Source organism: Cebus imitator, unplaced genomic scaffold (genome assembly GCF_001604975.1).
Source record: "Cebus imitator isolate Cc_AM_T3 unplaced genomic scaffold, Cebus_imitator-1.0 Scaffold558, whole genome shotgun sequence".
NCBI lineage: Eukaryota > Metazoa > Chordata > Mammalia > Primates > Cebidae > Cebus > Cebus imitator.
The window spans coordinates 1,032,534-1,056,809 of NW_016107873.1; the positions used below are offsets into that span (position 1 = coordinate 1,032,534).

At 38.1% G+C, this 24,276-nt stretch overlaps 1 protein-coding gene and 1 long non-coding RNA gene across 4 annotated transcripts in view; both read left to right on the top strand.

The window, feature by feature from the left end:
* Positions 1-15,365, top strand: part of UBE3D (ubiquitin protein ligase E3D) — a 193,652-nt gene extending 178,287 nt beyond the window's left edge. For 2 of the 3 annotated variants that reach the window (XM_037733944.1, XM_037733943.1), the window contains exon 11: positions 14,749-15,297. In XM_037733944.1, coding sequence (XP_037589872.1) covers positions 14,749-14,769 — 21 coding nt within the window. In that variant the 3' untranslated portion in view covers positions 14,770-15,297. Of the gene's footprint in view, positions 1-14,748 lie in introns of all 3 variants that reach the window. The other variant, XM_017515769.2, reaches the window with a different exon arrangement.
* Positions 15,366-15,893: 528 nt separating this feature from the next.
* Positions 15,894-24,145, top strand: LOC119469058. The gene is made up of 3 exons (XR_005197879.1): positions 15,894-17,318; positions 22,319-22,385; positions 22,886-24,145. It is a non-coding gene; the product is annotated as an uncharacterized LOC119469058 (long non-coding RNA).
* Positions 24,146-24,276: the final 131 nt, after the last annotated feature.

The window sequence follows — 24,276 nt, forward strand, 5'->3', positions numbered from 1 at the left end:
CAAACATCAACTGTTAAAAAAAATTGTATGAGCTAGTTGGGGACATGTGGTCACTGACATGATATTTGGTTATATTAAGGAATTGATATTTTAAATGTGATCATGGTATTATGGTTTTATTTTTATAGTAGGCTTTCTCTTTTAAAGATACATACTGAATTGTATGTGAAGTAATAGGACTGGGATTTGCTTCAGAAGAGGTCTGTGGCAGGGATTTGGATGAAACAAATGGTCTTGAGCTCGTAATCATTGTTTCTGGGTAATAAATACTTGTAGATTTGTTATATCTTTACTAGAGAATATATTAATGTTTGAAATTTTTTCATAAGTTAAAAACAAAACCAGTTTAGTACACTACAGACTATTAGTGTTAAGGGTTTATTGGAAAATGAAAGATGTTTGAACAGGGAGAGAGGACTGCTGGGATGACTACACTTGAGTAAGGAGCTGTGTCTTGCTGGCCTTGTTTGTTGGTATGTTGCTGTGAAAAGATTAATATCCAGTGATTTAACCTGCCCCCAACATTCTTCCCTCTGCATTTGTTTATTAGCGTCATACTAGTGTTATAAACCCGGGGTTCTTGAGAAAAGAAATGAGAGCATGAATGCTTACCTCATGTTGGTTGGTTGTCCAAAGATCCCTACTGAGGGACCCATCTGGATCCACTGTTTTTCCATTGATCTCTCATGCCTTAGAAAGATGAAGACTCAAAGAAAACCAGTGGAAAACTTATAAAAGTATATTTTCAAAGGAATGTTTTACCCCTAAATTGAAAGAAAATAGAGGAGAACATTTTGCAAAGGCGTGTATAAGGCCTTATCTTTAAATATACCAAATGGAATACTTCTGAGAGCACACTAGGCTCAACGACATAATTGTTTATGTTCATAATCTTTTAGCAATTTAGGTGTGTTAAAGACATCTAAAACAATATATCCGTTTCAAATTTTTCTCTACTCCCCATCAAAACGTAGTATATTTTCTTTCATGGCTTTATACTTTCAACAAGTTATGGTCTTTACTCCCATCACATTAAAATTTATGTTTCTATGTCTCCTTTTATGACTTCTTCAATCCTGAAAACTGGGACCAATAGACTTACTTGATGAGAAATTATTTCTCATTTTGCTGCAGGAGAGCCCCTGGATTTTTAGTGCTACATTTGCAGCTCTTCAGTCATGAATTTCAGGTTCCTTTGAGGCAGGTGGAGGCCTTTGGTTGTAAGCTTTCCCAGACTTGAGTTTGAGAAAGAGAGTGCCTGCAGGACAATCACAGAAGTTGCAGTATCTGACTCAATCCTTGACCAACCAGAAGAAGAGGGGAGGCCTGTCTTACAGATGAAGACACCAAAGTGTGAAGACTGGGCAGTCTCACCATGTTGTCTCTGACACACATGTTCTTCCTCCTAAGCCAGGCTGCCCCTTTAGCTGTACACTGGGCCAGCTCTGACTTGCATTGAAGTGTGCAAATTAGTGAATTAACAAAGACAAGTCATAGAACTTGCATTTCTATAGAAGGATGGCAAGATGTAGGTCTCATAGTGAACTAGAAGCCGGCAGTTTGTGATAGCCAATTTTAAAGGCTCATGATATTTTCCAACGAAATATGAGTAAGCATTGGTTATTTCCAAGAATTCAGTGTCCCAGTAACCAGAAAAGTCCAGTCCACAATGAAATACACTAATGATTTAGTTATTACACGTCATATTTAGTCCATCCATTCCCATGGTTATTCGGTGTCTGAGTGAATAATCATCCAGACTCTTAAGTTAATCTTATGATTTAAGCTGAATATACAGGGCATACCGCAGGGATTGCGAGTTTGGTTTCAGACCAGCACAATAAAGTGAGTATCTCAGCAAAGGAAGTCACATGAAGTTTTTGGATTCCCAGTTCATGTAAAAGGTATGTTTACACTGTACTATAAATGCCTAAAAACACAATGTACATATCTAATTTTAAAATATTTTATTGCTACTAAAAAAAGAAAAGAAAAAAGCTACTGATTTTCTAAGCCTTCAGTGAGTTCTGATCTTTTCACTGGTGGAGAGTCTTGCCTCCATGTGTTGACTAAGAGAGTGGTGGTTGAAGGTTGGAGTGCCTGTGACAATTTCTTAAAATAAGGCAACAGTGAAGTTTGCCGCGTCAATTGTCTTGTTTTTCATGAACAGTTTCTCTGTAGCATGTGATGTTGTTTGATAGCATTTTACCCACAGTAGAACTTCTTCCAAAATTAGATTCAGCCCTCTCAAACCTCACCACTGATTTATCAGCTAAGTTTATGTAATATTCTAAGTCCTTTGTTGTCATTTCAACATTGTTCACAGTATCTTCACTATGAGTAGATTTCATCTCAAGAAACCGCCTTCTTTGCTCACCCATAAGAAGCAACTTCTCATTCATTCAAGTTTTTTATCATGAGATTTTGGCAATTCAGTCATATCTTCAGGCTCCACTTCCAGTTCTAATTTTGTTCCTATTTCCACCACATCTGCAGTGACTTCCTCCACTGAAGTCTTAAAGTGCTCACAGTCCATGGGTAGCCCACAGTTAATGTTGATCATTTGACCTCCTTCCATGAATCACAGATGTTCTTCATAGCATCTAGAATAGTGAATCCTTCCCATCAGGTTTTCAATTTACTTTCCCTGGATCCATCAGAGGAATCACTTTCAATGGCAGCTATAGCCTTACAAAATGTATTTCTTAAATACTAAGACTAGAAATTGAAATTACTTCTTAATCCATACCCTGTAGATTGGATGTTCTGTTAGCAGGTATGAAAATGTTAATCTCCTGTACATCTCCATAAGACATCTTGGGTTACCAAGTGCCTTGTCAATGAGCAGTAATATTTCCAAGGTATCTTTTTTTCTGAGCAGTAGGTCTCATTTTCCCAATGATAAATGAGAATTGGCTTCAACTTAAAGTCAGCAGGTGCATTAGGCCCTGACATGAGAAGCCTGTCCTTTGAAGCCTTGAAGCCAGGCGCAGACCTCTCTCTGGCTATTAAGGTCCTTGGTAGGATCTTCTTCCAGTAGAAGGTTGTTTTGTCCATGTTGAAAGAAAATATGTTGCTTAGCATAGTCATCTTCATCCGTGATCTTAATTAGATCGTCTGAGTAACTTACTGCAGCTTCTCCATCAGCACCTGTGCGTTCACCTTTATGTTTTAGAGATGGCTTCTTTCCTTTAACTTCATGAACCAACTTCTGCTGGCTTCAGTCTTTTCTTCTGCAGCATTCTCACCTCTTTTAGCATTTATGAAATTGAAGAGAGTTAGGGTCCTAATTCTGGATTAGGCTTTGAATTAAGGGAATGCTGTGACTGGTTTGATCTTCTATCCATACCATCCAAATTTTCTTCATATCAGCATTAAGGCACTTTTGCTTTCCTGTCACTTGTGTGCTCACTGGAGTGACACTTTCAGTTCCCTTCAAGAGCTTTTCCTTTTCCTTCACAACTTGGCTGTTTGGTGCAAGAGGCCTAGCTTTTGCTTATTTTGGCTTTCAACATGCAAATTTTAACATGCTTATTTTGGCTTTCCTCATTAAGCTTAATAATTTCTAGCTTTTCACTTAAGTGAAAAATGTGTGGCTCTTCCTTTCACTTAAACATTTAGAGGCCACTGAAGGGTTATTAATTGGCCTAGTTTCAGTATTGTTTTGTGTGACAGAATAGGGAGGCCATAGGAGAGGGAGAAAGATAGGGGAATGGCTGGTCATTGGTACAGTTGGAATACACAACATTTATCGATTAAGTTTGTGGCTGTATATGGGCATGATTTGTGGTGCCCCAAAACAATTACAATAGTAGCATCGGTGATCGCTGATTGCAGATCACCATAACGAGTATAATATTAATGGGAAAGTTTGAAATATTGAGAGAATTACCAAAATGTGATGCAGAAAATGAAATGAGCACATGTTGTTGGAAAAATGAGGCCAATAGACTTGCTTAATGCAGGGTTACTGCAAACCTTCAATTTGTAAAAAATGCAATAACTGCAAAAAAGTAAAGCAGAATAAATGAGATGTGCCTGTATTAGTAAATGCCTATTTGGCCAAATAATTTCATGTATTAAAGATCCATGGCTTAATCATTAATCCCGGATTCAGAGTTGAATTTCTCAGGAGTGGATTATGTCAGCAATCCAGGATGTGCTGTTTTGAATCCCTAGGAGTGCTGCCCATTATACACCTTTAGACACCCCCTACACAATCCAGTCAGTGGCCTCTGGGCTTCAAGTTATTTTTCATATAGTGGGTGATATTTTAAACTAAGTCACCTACATTCTTATATTTGAAAATGCTATAGGTTTTGTTTTTTCTTCAGATGCAATATCTGCAATTTCAGTGACTGTCACTGGTAGATGTTTTGTTACTTGGGATAACATAGGGGGAAAAAAGCCTTATTTAAGCCTTGGATATTTTATATACACAGTTAGCCATTTATGTTTCTCCTTTAAAAATAAACAAACATGAATTTGTTCATTAGCATCAGACAGAGAAAGAGATGCACCTGCAGCAATATTTAAAAGAGACATTAAGGTTTGGTGTAATAATATTAAGCTCTTCCATTTATCAAAGGCCTCATCTGTGCCATGGCCTGCCCGGCTATTTATGTCCTTTATTACTAATCCCCACAACCACTGGTGGGCAGAACTGCAGGGAGCTAAGCCTCCAAGAAGTCACTCAGCTAGTAAATGTCAGGGAGGTATTCAATCTCAGCTCTCCCAAGAGCCTATATTTTTCTGCTCTCCCACCATGTCTAGCAGTGTACAAACTGCTGCCTTCTTACACTAATCCGTTTTTACTTCTCTCTGTGTAATGTCCAGTAATCTTAGTTTAACATTATTGATAGGTTCTTGGAAACTGTGACTTAAGTAAAATGACATATGGCGGGTCATTGAATAATATTGTTTCCTTCAACGTCATTTCATTGTAACATTGATGAAAAAAATTGCTTCATTAATGCTTTGTTTTGCTTAAAGTCAGTTTACAAAAACGTATCAACAACATTAAGTGAGGACTTACTGTACTTTATCTCCAATTCTCCAGTCTTTTCATATCAATTAGAATTCACCTTTCTGCACCTTCCTAGTAGCCACCTGAGACTTCCAGCTTCTCATGGAGAATCTACCACTTTGAACACTGAGAGCTTTTTTCTAGTCCCATACCCTACACTGTTCTTGACCTGGAAAAGCTCAGTGAACTGTTCTCATCTATAAAAGAAGCCCCTTTGCTTTCCATGTGCCTAAAAGTAAAAAAGCCAAGACTTCTGTTAAAACCTCACATAGCATCCTCTTCAGCTTGTTCCCCTCTGTTGATATGACTGTTTGTAAACTCCTCATAAGCCATTATTAACCCCTCCTTTAAAATAAACAGGCTAATTACTGTTTTGTGATCCCTCTTTATTTCCAGCAAGTCCACTTAAAAGACTTAGGAAATAAATTGTATTTATTTTTAAATGGCTATATTAGCATGTTTTTCTTTTTAAAATTTGCATGTCTTAAGTATATTTTCAAAGGAATGTCTGAGTGGTAAATGGCTAAAGAAAATGAGCATCTGGTTACAATTTGATCCCTTTCTTGCCAGTCCTTACCTGTTATTTGATTATTCCAAGTCATAACCACTTTTACTGAATTGATTGAACTATACTACTATGACATATCCAGCTTTAAAATTCCTGCCCAAGATTTCAGGCCAATTTGTTATCTATCCTGTTGACTTTCTTCCTCTGCCGGAAGTTTCCTCTTCTAATCAAAGAATTATTTTCCCCTTATAAGTAGGATTTTACTTTGCCATTCTATCTCTTCTTTCTCCTCCTTACCACTAATCCAAAAGAGGGAATCTACTTTCTTCTCAAAAAATAGGATGCTGGCTGTGCATGGTGACTCACCTGTAATCCCAGCACTTTGAGAGGTCGAGGCAGGAGGATCACTTGAAGCCAGGAGTTTGAGACCAGCCTGGGCTACAAACCGAGACCCCCATCTCTAAAAAGAAAAAAAAATAAAAGAAAAGAATGCCTGCATCATTTCGACTGCTACCAAACCTGGCTTAAAATTGCATTATGGATTCCTTCTTCAATTAAAGTTACCATAGCAGTTATCTCTCACCATAATTAAATGGAAGGGAGCTTTTATGATGAAATGAATGTGAGGCTGAGATAAAGATCAGCTCGTACCCCTAGTCTTGTTACTAGCTTTACAGCCATGAGCAAAACTTACTTAACTTCTCTAACCTTTGAGTCTTCACTTATAATTTAGAGAGAATTAAGTGAAATATTCAATTCAAGTGGATTTTTTAAGGATTTAGTGAGATGGTACCATGCTTGGCACTTAATTTCTTCACTGCACAAAAACATATTAACATTTACTAAAGAGCTTATACAAACTAATGAAAAATGTAAACAGTGTTGATAGGTGCACTGAGTTCTATACAGTTTTATCACCTGTGTATGCTTGTGTATCGGCCAACATAGTCAAGGCACTGAACAGTTCCATCAACACAGGAATCCCTCCTGTTGCCCTTTTATAATCACACCCTCTCTCCTCTCCACCATCCTTAACCCCTGCAATCATTGCTCTGTCCTTGACTTATAAAATGTTGTCATTTCAAAAATGTTATGTAAATTGAATGATACAATATGTAACCTTTAGAGACTGGCTTTTTTCACTCAGCATAATTCCCTAAAGATTCTTCCAAGTCATGTGTATTGATAGTGGGTTGCTTTTTATTGCTGAGGAGTGTTTGTGGTGTGGATGTACAATTTAACCATGCACCTGGCCTGATTCCAGGTTTTGGCTATCAAAATAATGCCTACTTAAACATTCGTGTACAGATTATTATGTGACCATAAGCTTCTATTTCTCTGAGACAAATTCCTAATCTGATATTTTTAGGTCATGTAGTCATTACATGTTTAGTTTTTAAAATAAACTGCCAAACTGTTTTCTCGAATGGCTCTACTCTTATATTCCCCTCCTCAGCAATGTATGGAAGACTCAGTTTCTTTGCCAGCTTTTGGTGGTGGTACTGTAGCTTATTTTGAAGCCAAATCTTGACCATTTTCTTTACTTGAGCTAACCAAATAAATTTGCTAGAAACCCATGTGGAGTGACCAGATTTAGAAAGGAATGTAGTCATATGTAATATGCTATAGTCTAGTTATATGCCATATCAGGGCATATCAGAAGTTGTCCCCACTAACTGCCACCCTCCCCCAGAAAATTCATTCACTTAACTTTTAACAGCCTAACTTTGTATGATAAGTCAATTTGATTTTGAGATATTGGCCCTTTCAGTCTCTACATAATGAACAAAAAAGGGCTCGGCTTTCCTTTTGTCAACAGCAATAACAGATTATATCCAAGCTCCTTTATTAATATTTCCTGATTTATTAATATTGGGAAATATTAATAAAGGAGTTTGGATATAATTTGTTTCTCCCTTGTTTGACAATTTTATTGTCTTCTGGAGGAAAGAGATATTTTTTGAAAGGATTTTTGGACACCCAAATCAGCACCTTTGAGTTTGCACTGGTCTAGAAATGAAGACACTGGAGTAGGAGTTAGAAGACCTCTGTTTGAGTCGTTGCTTAATTAGCTATGTCACTTTAAGCCAGTTTCCTTCTCCAGAACGGTTTGCTCAGCTGTATAAAATGGTTGGACTAGATCAATAGCTCTCAAACCTAGCAAGCATTAGAATCACCTGGACAACCTATTAAAATACCCCTTGCTGGTCCCCACCCTTAGATTCAGTAAGTCTGGAGTGGGGCACAATAATTTGCCATGTTCTCAAGTGAGGCCAGCAATGCTGGTCCAGAAACAACCCTTGAGAACCACTTGGCTGGACTATTTTAAAGTGCTTCCTGGGACTGTCAGTGAATACTACCCTCTCCCGAGCCCTGCTCCCCTACCAAACTACTGAGATTTGCTTTCTAGTGAAATAAGTTATTCACTTACTCTTTTTTGTTGTTGTTTTTTAAGTGATGCAGATGCATAGTAAAATATAATGCAGCAATTAAAAATATCCTAGAAGAGTATTAGATGAAAATTACCACAATACATATTACATTTAGTTTTAAAAGTTATATTTCACAAAACACCTATATGGAAAAGTCCAGAAAACATAGAAAAAAAAATCTAACAATATATGTCCAAAATGTTAATAGTAGTTATCCCTAAATAATGTAGCCACAAAAATTTTCTTTTTGTGTGTACCTTCTGTGTTTTCTCAGTTTTTCTATAATTCATATAATCATAAATCATGTATTTAAACAGGAATTATAGTAGGCAATATAAATCTAGACTTCTCTAAGTTTCAATAATTGCAATAAAGAACTTGTTGAATACTAAGCAACAGACGTAAACCTTTTTATTTCCAGTATAAAATAAAAGTGTCCAGGATGGTTTTCAAAGGCAGGTATGACCCTCCTTAGCCCTTTCTCTTAAAAAGTGTATTAGGTCACCTTTTGCCATTCTTCCTACTGGACAGAATTCTTCACTCATGAACAAGTAGCCCTGGCCTCAGGGCCACTCACTGCAGCATCTCCTTACTGCCTGCATAGTGTTTCCATGACACTTTTCCACTGACAACTACTGGGATCCACAGCCACAACCTTACGAGCTGTTTCCTCTACTTTCCTTCACAGTGGATCAGAAAGTGTTTTATCTCCATGAAGCAGGTTTTCTTCTTGGTTGCATGTCTCTTCGAAGAATTAATATTTACAGCTAAATTTAAACATTGCCAGTGAAATAAATCTATTTAAATGACAGAACCCATTCACTTGCTGTAGAAATCTATTTTGTTCCATAATATAGGGGTTCATGTCCCTTCCTGGGATTTCTAATTGTACGGATATTGTAAGTATATCATTTCTTCAACAGCCGTGCTTCTTAACTTTAAGGTAAGGGGGGTGGTTTATTTTAAATATGATATATTAGAATGGTTTTGCTGCTAAAGGTACCTCTCCTTAAGCAATTGTAAATGTTTCAACTGATTGATACGATAGAAAAGTACTTTATTTCAGAGCTCTAGGAACTCTGTTTCTGAATAAATGTGTTTGATCAGAGGCACATCGCAGCACAGTGGTGATTTTCAAAACACCGCTTTAGGCCAAAGCTGCAGCAGTGCCACTATTCCCTTCTTCAGGTTCCTTCCTGCAGATATTCCATAGGAAGGAGAAATTACAGGGACTTTTTGATTTTTGAGTGTGTGTGCATGTATTGAGGTAGCACCATTTTATATCTTGTGTTTTAACACCCGCTTATATTGGTATCATAGAATTATTTCCTTACAAATGTTTTGTGCTTCAGAGGCAGTCTGTTTTTGTGTAAAATCAGAAGACTACTGCTATATAAATGTTGGCCCCATGGGTTTGCTAGCATTAGTATAGTTACTGGATTTGCTTTATATGACTGGGAGCATCAGAACTGCTTGTTCACTACAGTGTTACAATAGCACCATCCAATGCCAACAGTATTGTCAGTAGTCCAGTTAAAGGAAGTGAGAAGTTCATGTCTAGGACTTACTTGCTTTGTCGAAGAATAGGATCAAGATGCAGTAACTGTTACAGTGGTCCTTGATTTCAGCCCCATCTTGAGATGAAAAGGCACCAGTAGTCCCCTGCCACGCACACATTGCTTATAGTACATCTAATCCTATAAGTGGACTGCTGGCCTTTTACCTAGATGTCTGCTAGGGACATAACAAAAGCTCAGCTTAACTTTTGAAATCAACAAGCTATTTAGTTATATGTAAATTTTCATAGTACATCAGGGCTTAAAGCAAATGCAGAGTGAAAGTTTAATTTACAGACATCCATCTTTTTTTCTCTCTCTACTTTTTAAAAGTCTTTACAGAATGTGTGCAGAAAGTCCAGGTTTGGAAGGCTGCACTGGTGTTCCCTTAGTCTGTTGTTTCTGTCCCTTACACACATAATTGTTGCCAATTTGGAGGGACAGGATCTTCTTCCTCATTGGACTGTTTCTCACATTTTTGGTGTTTTGTTTGGTCTTTCCTGTTCGCCAGTCATTCATTTAGCAGGCCAGCATCCCAGGGTGAACACGTGTGTGCCAAACCCTGTGCCACACCGGCATTTATGGCTCTTTGCCTCCCCCAGGGTGGTGCCTCAGAAGGCTCTCTTGCTTTCATAATGCAAAAATAGTTTTGTTTCTCCCAACAGATGTTAATGTCCATCTTAAATTTACCTTATTGGAATCACCTAATTATCTGACTGCCTCTCCCATTCTCATTTTAGCAGCAGGCGGGAATCCCTTCTCAGTGTGGTCTGTGGCTAGAACAATCAGTGTCATATAGATGATAATTAACAATTGAATGAATGAAGCTAGCCTCCCAACCTAGAGAGAGGAATATCTTACAGTATTTATTCAACACAGAAAGTTGAGTCCAGGGTATCCTCATCATGGGTGTGATTAATGCCAAATTAGTGAGTTAGTAAAAACTACTTAATCCCAGTGTTATTTCAAGACAGCAAGTATATTTGATAGATACTAGAAAAAGTTGGGGGTTTTTATTTTATTTTTGTTTTTGCATGTATATTGTATATTTTATAAAGGAAATTTGGATATTGGAAACTATATTTTATTTTATTCAAGTAATTAATTATTTATTTTTGAGACAGGATATCACTCTGTCACCCATGCTAGAGTGCAGTGGTAGGATCTCAGCTCACTGCAACCTCTGCCTCCTCGGTTCGAGCGATTCTTCTGCCTCAGCCTCCCGAGTAGCTGGGATTACAGGCAACCACCACTGTACCTGGCTAATTTTTGTGTTTTCAGAAGAGATGGGGTTTTGCCTTATTGGCCAGGCTGGTCTTGAACTCCTCACCTCAGGTAATCCACCCACTTCAGCCTCCCAAAGTGCTGAGATTACAGGCGTGAGTCACCGCACCTGGCCAAGAAACTAGATTTTAAGTCAATAATGTCCTTTTTAAAAGGAGCATTTGTGCCTGTGTACTTAGCATGAAGAGTCCTTTCTAAAGCCTTTCTATGTAGCCAGACTTGATGATATATCTTTGTAGTGACTGAAATTTTAAATAAATGTTGAGAAGTAATATAAATTTGTTAATCTAGGGTAAAAATCACATTAAAAAGTGTTTAATGTGTCACACAGATGTAATAATGCTTCCCAGGCTTACATTTGGTCAATAATACATCAACCTGGCCATGTTTATTGTGGTTTAAAAAGATTGTTTTTCGATGATGACTCTAAGCAGAGACATAATTTTTAGCCCTCTTAACGTCCTCTCCCTCTCTGCATTCCCAAGTGTCACTATTGAGGTGCACAAAACTAAGTCAAATCTTACAACCAACAGGAAAAGGTTCATCTTTTGTTTTTTAAAATAATTATTTATGCTTTGTAACTATATTCCAGAAATGTAACAACCAGCAGAGCTTAAAGCTGCAGCTATAGTCACATGCAATGAGAAGCTTTAAAAATTTTACTTTGGGGAATAAAACTAAAAAGATGAAATATAGACATCTTTTTCAGTTTAGTGGAACAAAATGAAATTATCCTCTCTTAAAATAAATGGCAGTTAGGGGAAGCAGTTTTTCCTGTCATGGATAAATGGTAGAGAACACAAAACCAGCATTTGAAATATGTTAACTCACAGTGTTTAAAATATAAGGAATAAAATGCATTGTATAGTACCTGTTCCCAAGGATGATTGCAGTTTCATGTTGTCTTTAAAAATACATAATGTACTTGGCAAATGAAACTATAAAAACTAGATGGAAAAAAAGGCATTAAGCCAAATTTTAAACTTTTTTCTTTTTCAGTGGGAGGCTCCATTTTGCATCATTTAATTTAATCAGCTCAGCCTCTTTTGTGGTTGTTCCTCATCCTGAGTTCATATTCACAGGCATGCAAAAGAAATCTTTTGATATTTGAGGCAATACCAAAGATTGGAAGTCTCTAAGCCTCTATAGTTTTCTGTCATTCATCTGTAAAGTAATAGTGGGAAAAGCATGGATTAGAAATCAATTTCTTTCTAAGCCCACCATTGTCACTTAACAGCTTTGCTACCTGAGCAAGTTTCTTACATTTTCTGAGCTTCTGTTTCTTCATATGTAAAACAAAGTTTCAAATGTCTGCTTTACCAAATCACAGGACTGTGCTGTGGCTAAAAAAAGTCAAAATAGGCTTAATAAAATGTTTTACAAATTTCATGTACATCCTGTTAGAATTCCCATTTTGTGGATGAGGAAACGCTGAAAGGGGCTAGCTGCTAATTCTTTGTCATAGGGGCTCTCTACATTGTAGGTGAACACCCCTGGCCTCTGTCCACTGGATGCCAGTAGCACTCCCTTCCAGTAATTATTGATCATTGAAAATGTCTCCAGATACTGCCATATGCCCCTCAGTACACAAAATCACCTCAAGTTGAGAATCACTGTTCTGTATAGCTAAAATTCTTAACCATTTTATTTTTTTATTTTATTAATTTATTTATTTTTGAGATGGACTCCTTCTGTCAGCCAGGCTGGATTGCAGTGGTGCAGTCTCGGCCCACTGCAACCTCTGCCACATGGGTTCAAGTGATTCTCATGCCTCAGCCTCCCAAATAGCAGGGATTACAGATACCTGCCACCACGCCTGGCTAATTTTTGTATTTAATAGAGACAGGGTTTCACCATATTGGCAGACTATTCTCAAACTCCTGACCTCAAGCCATCTGCCTGCTTTGGCCTCCCAAAGTGCTGGGATTAAAGGTATGAGCCACTGTGCCCGGCCTCTTAACCATTTTTGTAATGTAATTTATCAGTGTTATACTTACGCTAAGTAGTTTCTGGTTGGAATGCTCCATGACATAACAATTTTCAGAGTTAAAGAAAGAGATAACTGATTTTCTTCCATTGTCTTCCTGTGTGAATATAAGCAGCAGCATTGTCTTCTCTGTACAGTTGTGAGCTTCCTGTCCCTGTAAACTGTCTATGTAGAAGCTGAATGTCACCTGCCAGGGACACTGCCCACAGTGAGCCCGAAGTCAGACTCCATAGCCTCTGGTCTTCCTTCCCCTGTCTACTGTAACAGGCTCTACTGGCTTCTCTTCTCATCTGGTGTATTCAGTCTCTTAATATCTCCTGTCAGCTGAGAGATAGGGGGAACACATGGATGTTCCTAATAATTACTGTTAGGTTTTGAAGGGAAGGTGAGGGTTAAAGACAGAGAGAGTTAGCGGCTCTACAGCAATGCGGTTTTTATGTCCAGCATGAGAACTGCAGAGGTGGGGGACCAGCTTAATGCCAGAGCCCACCACTGCTTACAGGCTGGAGTACTTACAGGTGTGGGAGGGAGGGAGGGGTTTGGGCAGTATGGCTTGCTGCCCAGCGGCATATTGATAAGATGTTCCTGTGATCAGGTGGTTTGGCCCTTTTTCCAATGGGATGTCATAGGATGTTCCTTGGACCTTTGTCCATCAAGATATGATAGGGATGTTCCTTCTGTTGGGTCTTTGCCCACCAGGGTATGATAAGAAAGTCAAGTGGTCAGGCAGGATGTTTGTCATGGTCCGAACCCTCATGGAATGTTTTACTTTGACCAGGGTCTGTGAAGTGGTGGGGGGTGTTACAGAATGGTGCAGCTTGAACTAACAATGATTTCATTTGAGCTTCACAGTAAGCTCTTGAGGTTTGCATTAGTTGTACGTGTTTACATTTTGTTTAGGAATTAACCTTTCCTCTTTGCTACTCTTTCCAATTTGGTGTTCTATTGATAGAGAAACTCAGCAGGAAGTTGATACGGAAACTCAGCAGGTGCCTTTCTCACTAGCACTGTATGAAGGGTAACATCCCAAATTACTCAGCATAAAGCAGATGCTTTCTGCCCTGTGTGACCCTTCCTTTCCCTTTCCTTTTAACAGTGATAGTTAAATATATACCTCTTTTTATTGCATTCGGGACTTAAGGACAAACTTTCCTTCTGCTTTTGACAGAGGTCCTGTACTTCTTTAAGAGTAGTGTTTTTTCTTCTGTTGCTCACACTTTCTCCCCAGTAAAGGCCTCATACAAGCTTCCCAAGCCTGCCATACTTCACAATCTATCTCTGCTCTATCCTTGACTCTCTCCCACATATTGGCACAGTTCCCAATTTATTGTCACCCCTCAACTAAACCTTTCTAAACATTTATGATTGACTTTGTTATGTTTGTGTCTGTTTCCAAAACTATTGGTAAATTAGATGCATTTTATTTGGGCCTCATTACGTAGTCTGAAAATATTTTGAACCTAAGACTGTATGAATTAATTTTTTTTTAACTCTAGGTTTTAAGATGAATTGCTGCTGACCAACACAATATAAGTGAAAGTACCACCATGACCTAGGAGAGACTGGTATAATTACCTATCGTGATGAGGACCTGGAATCACATAGGAATGAGACTCAGAATTCTAAATATGGAAGGTCCAAAACAATAGTTGCGAACCAGTGGAATAAGGACTGGATTACTTCACGGCAATAGAACTTTAGTTTCAATTAAAACTCTATTTTTCTGTAAAATGTATGTGAATCATCTTAATTACTATATGGTTCATTAAAAAATAAAAAAGGCTAATTGGTTCCCGCTGTAAAATGCAATGTCAGGCTGCACTAGGAGTCATTTTTCTGTTTAAATTGGCATGTGTTCTTATTGACCAGACTTACCTGATTCTGATTTGATGTGCATGTAGTTCTTTTGTCATGTTATAGAAGTAAAGCATTGTGGGTTTTCCTTCCTTCTCCAGGTGGCCTTTTTGAAGATGTAACTGTTGGAGCTGGGCATTCTCCTCCCCCGACAGACAGCTCTCAAGCAGGAGCACACCGAGGCTGGCAGTCTGCTCAGGGGGCATCGAATACAAAGACAAGAACCAGAGCTATGGGTTGAGAGCATTACATTGAAGTTTTAAGTTTACTTGTTTGCATATATTCTCTAAGAGAAGAGTTAACTTTAGATCTTTGAAAATCCAGGACTGTGAAGAAAGTCTTAGTAGCAGGTTGAGGCAAGTATAGAAGTTACATCTCTATTTCCCACTGAGAGGAGTATTCACATATGTGCTTTGTCAGCACCACCTGGAAGGTTAGTAGCTAATGGAGACCCATCTGTCCTGTGGAATCCATTGAGGAATTTTATTGGTGGAACTGAATGTTAACTGCTATAAATCCTAGGAAATAAACTTTTAAAGAGTTTCTCAGGATCATTTAAAACAAATAGAAAACATTTTATGCTTTATTCAGAGGGGATGCTCAGTAGATGTGTGTTGAATGATTTGCAAAGGTTTTCCCATTTATGCAAATCTGCATGTTTCTTTTGTTCTTTATTTCCTTTACCATACACTATTGCAAATTAATAAATATACCTCACCAACATCCTGTTTCAGAGTTGTTCTGATCCTTGTGTACCAGCACAGATGTTGAGGAAACCTTTGGGTGAGAATGATAGAGCTAGAAGGAATCCCACAGAGTACAGGCTAGCTCCTAATTTCACGGAGAAGGTTTGAGACTTGCCTAGAATCACACCGCTAGGATCAAAGCTGGGACTTGAGCCAGGCACGTCCATCTCCTCTGCCCAAGATCTGATCCATTACTCTCTGACATCCTCCTTTCCTCCTCCAGGATCAGGAGGACAATCTCTAGATTTGCAAATATCCCTGCTGCTCATCAAACCTATTAGGATTAATCCCTACAGACCACCTAAAAACCCTGAGTTTTCTATCCCCAGGTTTTCTAACATTTTTTTTTCTTTCTTGAGATGGAGTTTCACTCTCATTGCCCAGACTGGAGTGCAATGGTGTGATCTCAGCTCACTGCAGCCTGTCTCCCAGGTTCAAGTGATTCACCTGCCTCAGCCTCCCAAGTGGCGGCTGAGGCAGGAGAATTGCCTGAACCCGGGAGGTGGAAGATTTAGTGAGCCGAGATTGTGCCACTGCACTCCAGCCTGAGTGATAGAGCAAGACTCTGCCTCAAAACAACAAAAAAAAAAGTGAGAAAAAAAATAGTTTACCAGGGACCTCTTAGTAAAACACTAAATTTCCAGTCCATTTTTTGTGTCTCTAAAATCTGCTGTAAACAAATGGTTCTGTGAACTTGTTCTTACCTAGTATAAAGTTATGGTAAAATTACAGTGGATAGACCCTGTTGAAAATTTCTGTTGGCCACTCATTTTGGCAAACCTATACAGGTTTGTTCATTCAGTGAGTACTTTTAGAACATCTACTACATTTCAGGCGTAGCTATGGATACTGCAGATAGAGACAATAAGAGGAAGTCCTTGCCCTCATCGAGCTTACATTCTCATGGGGGAAGCAGACAAAAAAGAAGTACTATGTTTTATCATAAAATTATTATATTATTTCTAAAAAGCACAATAAGAAAAAAGATGAATTAAGAAAGAGTAAAGGGAGGTGCTATTTCAGACATGGCTCAATTAAGCTTAAAGTGTACATATACTGTTGGTACCATATATGGTTAAAATAATTCAATTCCATCAACAGCTGCATTGTTAAATGCCAACAGATTACATACAAACTACAGCCTTGCTGGTTTTGCCAAGAGTAGCTTGACTAAACAAGAATCTGCCAATATTAGCAAAGCATGTTTGATTCCATAGATACCAGAAAAAAGTTTGGTAATTAAGTCTGCTTAGTAGCCAGACTTGTAAAAAGTGCTGACAGTGTTAGTTTTCATTTTGTGTGATAGATAAAGCCAACCTAGTTGTTGTCCCTGTACGTTTGTTTTTGCACCTAATGTATGACAAAGATTAATTGAGATCCACACTTCATTGTTATTCAGGAATGTAGGAATGATTGCTACATCTTAGTCTGTAGCTAGAGAAGAATCACCGTTTATGGTACCCATCAGAGGAGTGTGTCCCACTACATGCTTATCTAAGAGTTCTACACATTCTTAAATAATCTTAACTACACAATCATATCAATATGATTTCATGTAACCATTTCTCTCGGTTTACGTTTTAAGATTTTTACATTTTACTATATGTTTTACCTTTTAAGATACATTTTACATTGTAAGATACATTTGAGATTTTATCTACTGAATCAGAGTTCATCATCAATCCTTAATCTGGGAGAAAAAGTTTGAGGGAGTTAATGGAAATCAGTCATTCTAAGAGGTAAGTTATCCAGTTTTAAGAATGACAAACACGTAATTGTTCAAAACTACCTTTTAAAAAGCATCTAAACTGGACTACCATTCTTTTAAAAATATGTCCCTATTTCTATTCTGTAATAAACTAAACCAATTTGTTCTCAATCCCATTTTCAGGGCCATGCTTATTCTAGGATCCTTTGGTTACAAGGTAAGCAAAGTGCAGGATTTGTGTCCTGGTTCTGTCTCTTAGTAAACTTGCTTGGACCTTCGGCAGCCTTTCTGGTCAGAAAGACAACTGCTGACCAGATACCTACATTTTCTTTATTCACCTTTCTCGTCTACTATACACAACCTGATTAGTTTTTTTCTATAAATATTTGAATATTTGTATTTGAAATCTTTTTAACATTGCATAGATTAAAACTTTTTATTACTTGTTTTAGAAAAAAGATGAAAATGATTTTTATTGTCATAATTTATGTGCACTGTATTTGTGTTTTGGTTGCAAATTTCAATAAATCTGCTAAAAAACAAACAAAAAAAATCATGAACACCAATAGGTGGTTAATCTAATTTCAAGCCGTTAGCAGCAGTAGATTTCCTCTATGGAGGTTCTGGCTGAACTCTTCCTAAACTCAAGGAAAACAGGGCTTGTCACCCTTTGCCAGTGCTTTTCCCAGCCTAAAACGGACATGGCAGGCTTTCTGCAGATCAAAACTGGGAAATAAATTGTAAAAACAAAGCACTTCATAAGTGCCCACAAAAATAATGGAATCTTCTCTATTTTTTCACTGGAAACCACTGAAGGGAACCAGTCTTTGGTGAAAAGGATCTCTCTGACCTGTACCTCCCCTTAAATTTCCCACACCCTCTTCCTCTCTTCCTAGGCAATACCATTTAAAAAGAGCCAGAGGGCTTTTTCAGTTCTGAAATGTAGATGCAGAAGTTAAGAGTGAGAGGGTTCTAGAACCCGCCTGCCTGGGTTGAAATGCCACCTGTGCAATCCTGAGCACGTTCTTTAAACTCATCTTGAAAATGGGGTAAAAAAAAAAAAAAAAAAAAAAAAAAAAAAAAAAAAAAAAAAAAAAAAAAAAAAAAAAAAAAAAAAAAAGTAGCATTTGTCTCATAGGGATTATTTGAGCATTAAATGGGTTAATGCATACATAATGTTGAGAACAGCACCTGGCACACAGTGTGCAATGCATTTTAGATACAGTGGTTACTCTATAAATTTGCTGCTCTGCCACCCCTCCTTGTCATTTCCTGTGGAGTTGATTTTCTGAGGTTTTAAGCGGGAGAATAATATAAAAGTGATGCATAGAAAAATCAATCTGGTTACAGAACACAAGGTAGGTTGAGGAGAAGAAGAAAAGATCTTTTGTTGCAAAACAAGAAGAGGTTTCCCAATTCCAAAAAACTCAAAATATGTCTTGATCAAATAGCTTTGTTGGTGCTTTCTTTTCTATTCTACTTTGAATTATTTGTGAAGCCCATTAAAGTCTTCACGGAATACATGGTTTTCCATCTCCGGTCAACTTTGTTCTAATTAGGGATGTGACAGTCCATTCTAAGCATTTTCATACAGATATTTTAAAATGAGATCTTTTTCAGAATCTTCTTTTGCAAGCAGAAAAGCTTTTGCAAAAATCTTTTAAGTAAGAAAAGGAATCCAGCCCCAAAGTTTCTGACCAGGCATCCTACAGGGATGCCCTCTGGACTAAAGTTCCATTTACTTTTTATCTAATTTCCAAAAGTACCAGGAATCTTTTTGTTCAGTGTCACTGGTTCTCAGGAGAACGAGGCAAAGCGTCTTCCCTGGTGAACCAGCCCTACTTCCTTCTATTCGTATTTCCTGATGCATTTGCCTTCTCAGAATTATGCTGTGGGATCTCCACAGTATCAAATCTCAGTGTTCACCTGAAATATCATGATGGGAAAGAAGTTGTTGACTATGTTACCAAATTTCAGATAAGTGAGCACTTTTATTTCTACTTAAAGAATAATTCAACACATTCTTGAAATGAATTAGGATCTAATACTTGAGTAACCTATGTTTATGGAGCAGAACACAGGGAGTAGACAATGAGGTGAGATGAGCAGGAATAAATCCTATTTATCTGATTCTTATCCTCACTTACTATTGAAAGTCCTGCTGCTCCCTGCAAAATAGTCTCCAATTATGTCTAGGGTGCCCTGTGGGGTGCACCTATGCATCATTTGCCTCGTGGCATCTGCCACTTTCTTCCGTTTTTTTCTTCAGCATCATTTGGTGCTGATGATCTTCACTGCTGCCCCATGTGAGATGTAGGTGCCCCTCCTACCTGGGAGCCTCCAATGGAGCAAAGGAGTGAAACAGTCTTGGAAACTTCAATAAGTCAAAGTTACACTGTGTAGGGTATAGACGGAAGGAGAACGTAGATCCTTTCCACCATGTGTTGCACTTTGTGACACAGATCCCAAAACGGGTGTTTCTCTGCAGTTTCTTAGTGAAAGTTGCTCTTTTGAATGTTTTAAAATTTGAAATTCTCATCCCAGCCCAGGGGCTAGACTTGAGGACAAATTTTGAGTACCATTTACTCAAACACTAAAACACTATTTTTGAACCAAACCCAAGTGCTGAATTCTCTCTTCTAAAATGAGGTTCTCCCAGAAGTTCCCTTCGTCCTTAGTCCTGCACATAAACAGATTCAGGGCAGAAATCTCAGGTGTTAGCACTGTTTGGGTTCAACCTGGGACTACAAATATAATTATATACATAATACATAATATACATATTGCCTATTCTACCTTTATAGAAGTGCTGTATCACAAGCTTTGATAGTTCTTGTTCTTTTTTAGTTTTAAAGCGGTTATGTAAAATTACCAGCTTTACTGTAGCTTTGGTGAAAGTATATTAGATTTAGTTGATTTTTTGCAACTCCTTTCTATCCTGGGAAAGCTGTCTTCTCTGTACCTTAGGTCACTCGATTTCTTTTAAATTCAGAAAATTGCGGTGGAACAAAACTTTCATGTAGAGCTTCCAAGTAAACTTGGGAATCAATTTATAATGATTCTTGTGTTTTATTTTATGTAATAAAATTAAGCAACAGTTGAACTTTTTGAAGGGTGGGCGCTCTTTGAGGGCAGTTTCAGTGTTTTATTCATCTTCTTAATCCTGTGCTTAGCACGATGCCTGATGCAGAGAATGAATTTGGTCAATGTTGGCTTCATTAATTACTCTATTGGGGACATTCATATTGAAAAACTAGAAAAGTTGGGTCAATAGGGTATGATTGATTTAAGTTAATCCAATCTTATAAAACAATTGTGAATCTTCCTGGCTGTTAAAAGGTTCTATATCCTTTAAGGTTTATTTCCGATATCCCTTCCTCTAAGAGACATTTTCCTTATTCCTCCCAGCTTAAAACCATTTATTTCTTTTTTGAAAATATAATTTTCAAAAATAAAACGATTAAGTCTTTGGTCCTGTTGGAAAGGACCAAAGACCATATAATCTAACAAGAAGTGAAGGTTAACGTGCATTTTACACAAGGTTCATGTGCATTTTACACATGAGTAAGTGTAAAATGCACATGAACCTTCATTTCTTGTTAGATTATATAGTCTTAGATGTACATAATGACCAGGTTTACAAATCCATTCTATGTTGTGACTCTTTCTTGACCTGGTTTGGAAACTTTGTGTAAAGTGGCCCTTTCTCTCTTATTAATTCCAAAGATGACAGACACAGAAATTTATTGTCTAGTTAGAAGAAGCTGCATTCTCTGATTAGCCTTGCCCTTTTTGAAGCTTTGATTTATTGGGGCAGAGCAAGCATGGGCTTTTGTATGTGCTGAAAGGAAACTAGGGTGAGGAATAATTTATAGTTCTCTCCTTGTGGCTGAAAAAAAAATAAAGGTTATTTTCATTATACTGCTATAGGAACTGTTCTAAAACAGAAGAAAGATACTGTAATAAGTAGAAACCCAAAGAATGACATTGAGCTACTGTTTCAGATAACTTAAAAACATTGTTAAAGTCATAGTTTGAAGCAGATTAGCCATTCTGCTTCAAAATCTCTTATCTTAGTTTTACAGAGAACAATGTCTTTTCCAGTCTGGCAAGAGTAGCATTTCTGCAGCTCTCAGGCAAGTTATGCTTGCCAAAACAAAGCATAGGTGGAAGGTAGCTGGGAAAAACTGACTGGTAGCCCTTTTAACCTGGGAAAGTGCCAAAGAGGAATCCAAAATAGAGGTGCCAAGTATTCAATTGTACACACACACACACACACACACACACACACAGAGAGAGAGAGAGAACAGTAGCAAACATTAGATATTACCGCATGTTTGTGATTTCCAAACTTTTATTTTCTCCTTTTTATATTCCAATAAAGCCTTTATTTTGGTGAGGTGCTTTGCTATATGATCCCTCTGTTAAAGGTTTTAGGAAAGCCTACAGGATGAGAGTATTTTCTTTAATAGGATAAAGTCTGAATTTCACCTTCTAAACCAGTCAAGTCTTTTTTAATCATCACAGTGAGTGTACAGGATTTTCCAATCTTGTGGATAATTACATATTCGAACCCTGGCTCCTAGAGTCAAGTATGTAGGATTATAGAATCTTGTGTAGAGAGTAAGATGATCAGGAGGAATCAGTTCCTTTGGGGGATGAACTGGGGTGAGAATAGGAAAGCATTGCAGGTGGAGAGCAGCAGCAGGGACAAATGATGGGAGGAAGGAAAGTTCTGGATGTGTTCGTGGAATGGTAAATAATTTGGCTTAATAACAGGTGATATTTTTAGGCATTTCCAATATGCCAGGTATTAACTGGCATTAATTTATTTATTTTGGGGAACATTATACAGAAGATACTTTTGTTATCACCAGTTTATACGTGAGGAAACTGATGAGGCGCAGAGAAATCCGATAACTCACCAGAGGTCATACAGCTAGAGAGAGGCAAGACTAGTATGTGATTCTAGGATGACTGGGTTCCGCATGAGCTGTTAACCACAGTGCTATCTATAGCCTTTCAGCTGTGATGGAGAAAAGGCCTTTTATTCAGAGAAGGAAAAGGCAATAGAGAAGTGACAGATACTCTGGAAACTGTAGAGCACTCAGCCTCTTTTTCTAATACTGTGCTGGACATCTCCATATGAACATAGTATCTGCCTTCAAATCCAACTGGTCTAAAAGCGAAGCTCATTATCATTTCCTCCCCTTGAAGGTGGTATACAGGTTATGGCATCATCACTAAATACTCCGACACCCAGGCCAGAACCCTTGGAGTCAAGGTACAGCCCCTCCTCATAATCCTCCTCTTCGGTGAATCTCTCTCTGCCCTCTTATTATAGTATGGTTGCTTTTCTCTGCTTCCCATCCTCATATTCCTACCTGGGGGCATTGGCACAACTACCAACTTAATGAAGTCCCTTTCTCCCTACCTTCTCCTGGCCCCAATGCATCCTGAAGTTGCTGGCTAGAGAATTTTCCAAAACCAGGGCTCTGATCGTGTCATTGTCCTCCAAACTTCATGACTCCCTCTTACCTGCAAGATTCTCTCCAGACCTCTCAGCCTGGCTTTCAAGGTCCCCATAACTGAATCCTGCAATTGACTGAATGTTTCTGTCCCCCTAAAATTCATGTATTGAAATCTGAACCCTCAATGAGATGGTATTAGGAGATGGGACCTTTGGAAGGCAACTGAGTCATGAGGGAAGAGCCCTTATGAATGGGATAAGTGCCCTTATAGAAGAAACTCCAGTGAACTCTCGTCTTCTTTTCCTCATGCAAGGCCATAACAAGAAGTCAGCAGTCTGCACACCAGGAAAGAGTCTGCACCAGAGCCCAACAGTGATGGTGCCCCGCTTTTGGACTTCCAGGCTCCAGAACTGTGAGAAATAAATTTCTATTGTTTATAAGCCACCGAGTTCATGGTGCTTTATTATAGCAGCCTGAGCTAACTATGATAGATCCTAACCTATCTTTCTAGCTTTCTTGCCCACATTTCCTCATTGATGTTAACTTTCTGAGCATGCTAACCAGACTTCCCTGAGGCTTCTCTCATGCTTTCTATTCTCCTCTTCATCCCCTGTTAATGAAGTGCCCCTGCTTGAAACACCTCTGCCCAAACCAGTCCACTTCGTTTTTTTTCCCCCAATCCCACTTCTTAAAAACCCTTCCTCATTCTTTCAGGTCAAATGAGTTACTCCCCCATGTCCCTCATAGCATTTGCTTATACCTCACATTCCCTGCATTATGTCATAGCCTTTGGGGTTGAAGACTTTCTCCCCAATTACACTACAAGACCTTTATGATGAAAGACACATCTTATTCACTAGTGTGAATTCACTACTTAGTAGTAAGTCCACTGAAATGAATTTTGCTGAAATGAAGACATAATCACTTGGTCCCAAGTAGAGGCTACCTTTGAAAATCACCTTGATGGCCCCTTTCTTCTCTGAACCAGAAGATCATCCTTGATAAAAGGCCATATATTGAAGGAGCAGGTAGTTATAAGCCACATGGGACAGGGTGGCTTAGAAACATATCAAGAGCTTTTTACTGCATAAAGCCCAAACTAGGCCAATTAACTGAAGTGAAAGCAGGAAGAAAGTTTACAGAGTTATGGACCTTGGTATATTCTTAACAATGTGGATATTTTTTCATTAAAAAGGGGATCCTAAATCATTTTCTGCATGTGTGTGTAATCTACATAGGGCAAATCTGACAGGACACTAGGATACCACACAGAATAAAATTTATGTGGTTTATTTATTAAATTATATTATATATTTTAATTGTATATTGACAAATTATATTGTATATATTTATAGGGTACAAAGTGACATTATAATTTTTAATATAATGTGGCATAATTAAATCACATGAAATAATATATCCATCATCTCAAATAGCTCACATTTTTGGTGATAAGGAGATTTGAAATTTACTGTTTTAGTGATACTGAAATATACAGTACTCAGCCAAGTGCAGTGGCTCATGCCTGTAATCCTAGCACATTGGGAGGCCAAGGCGGGCACATTACCTGAGGTCGGGAGTTTGAAACCAGCCTGGTCAACATGGCGAAACCTCGTCTCTACTAAAAATGTAAAAGTTAGCTGGGTGTGGTGGCTCATGCCTGTAATCCCTGCACTTTGGCAGGCCAAGATGGTCAGATCACTT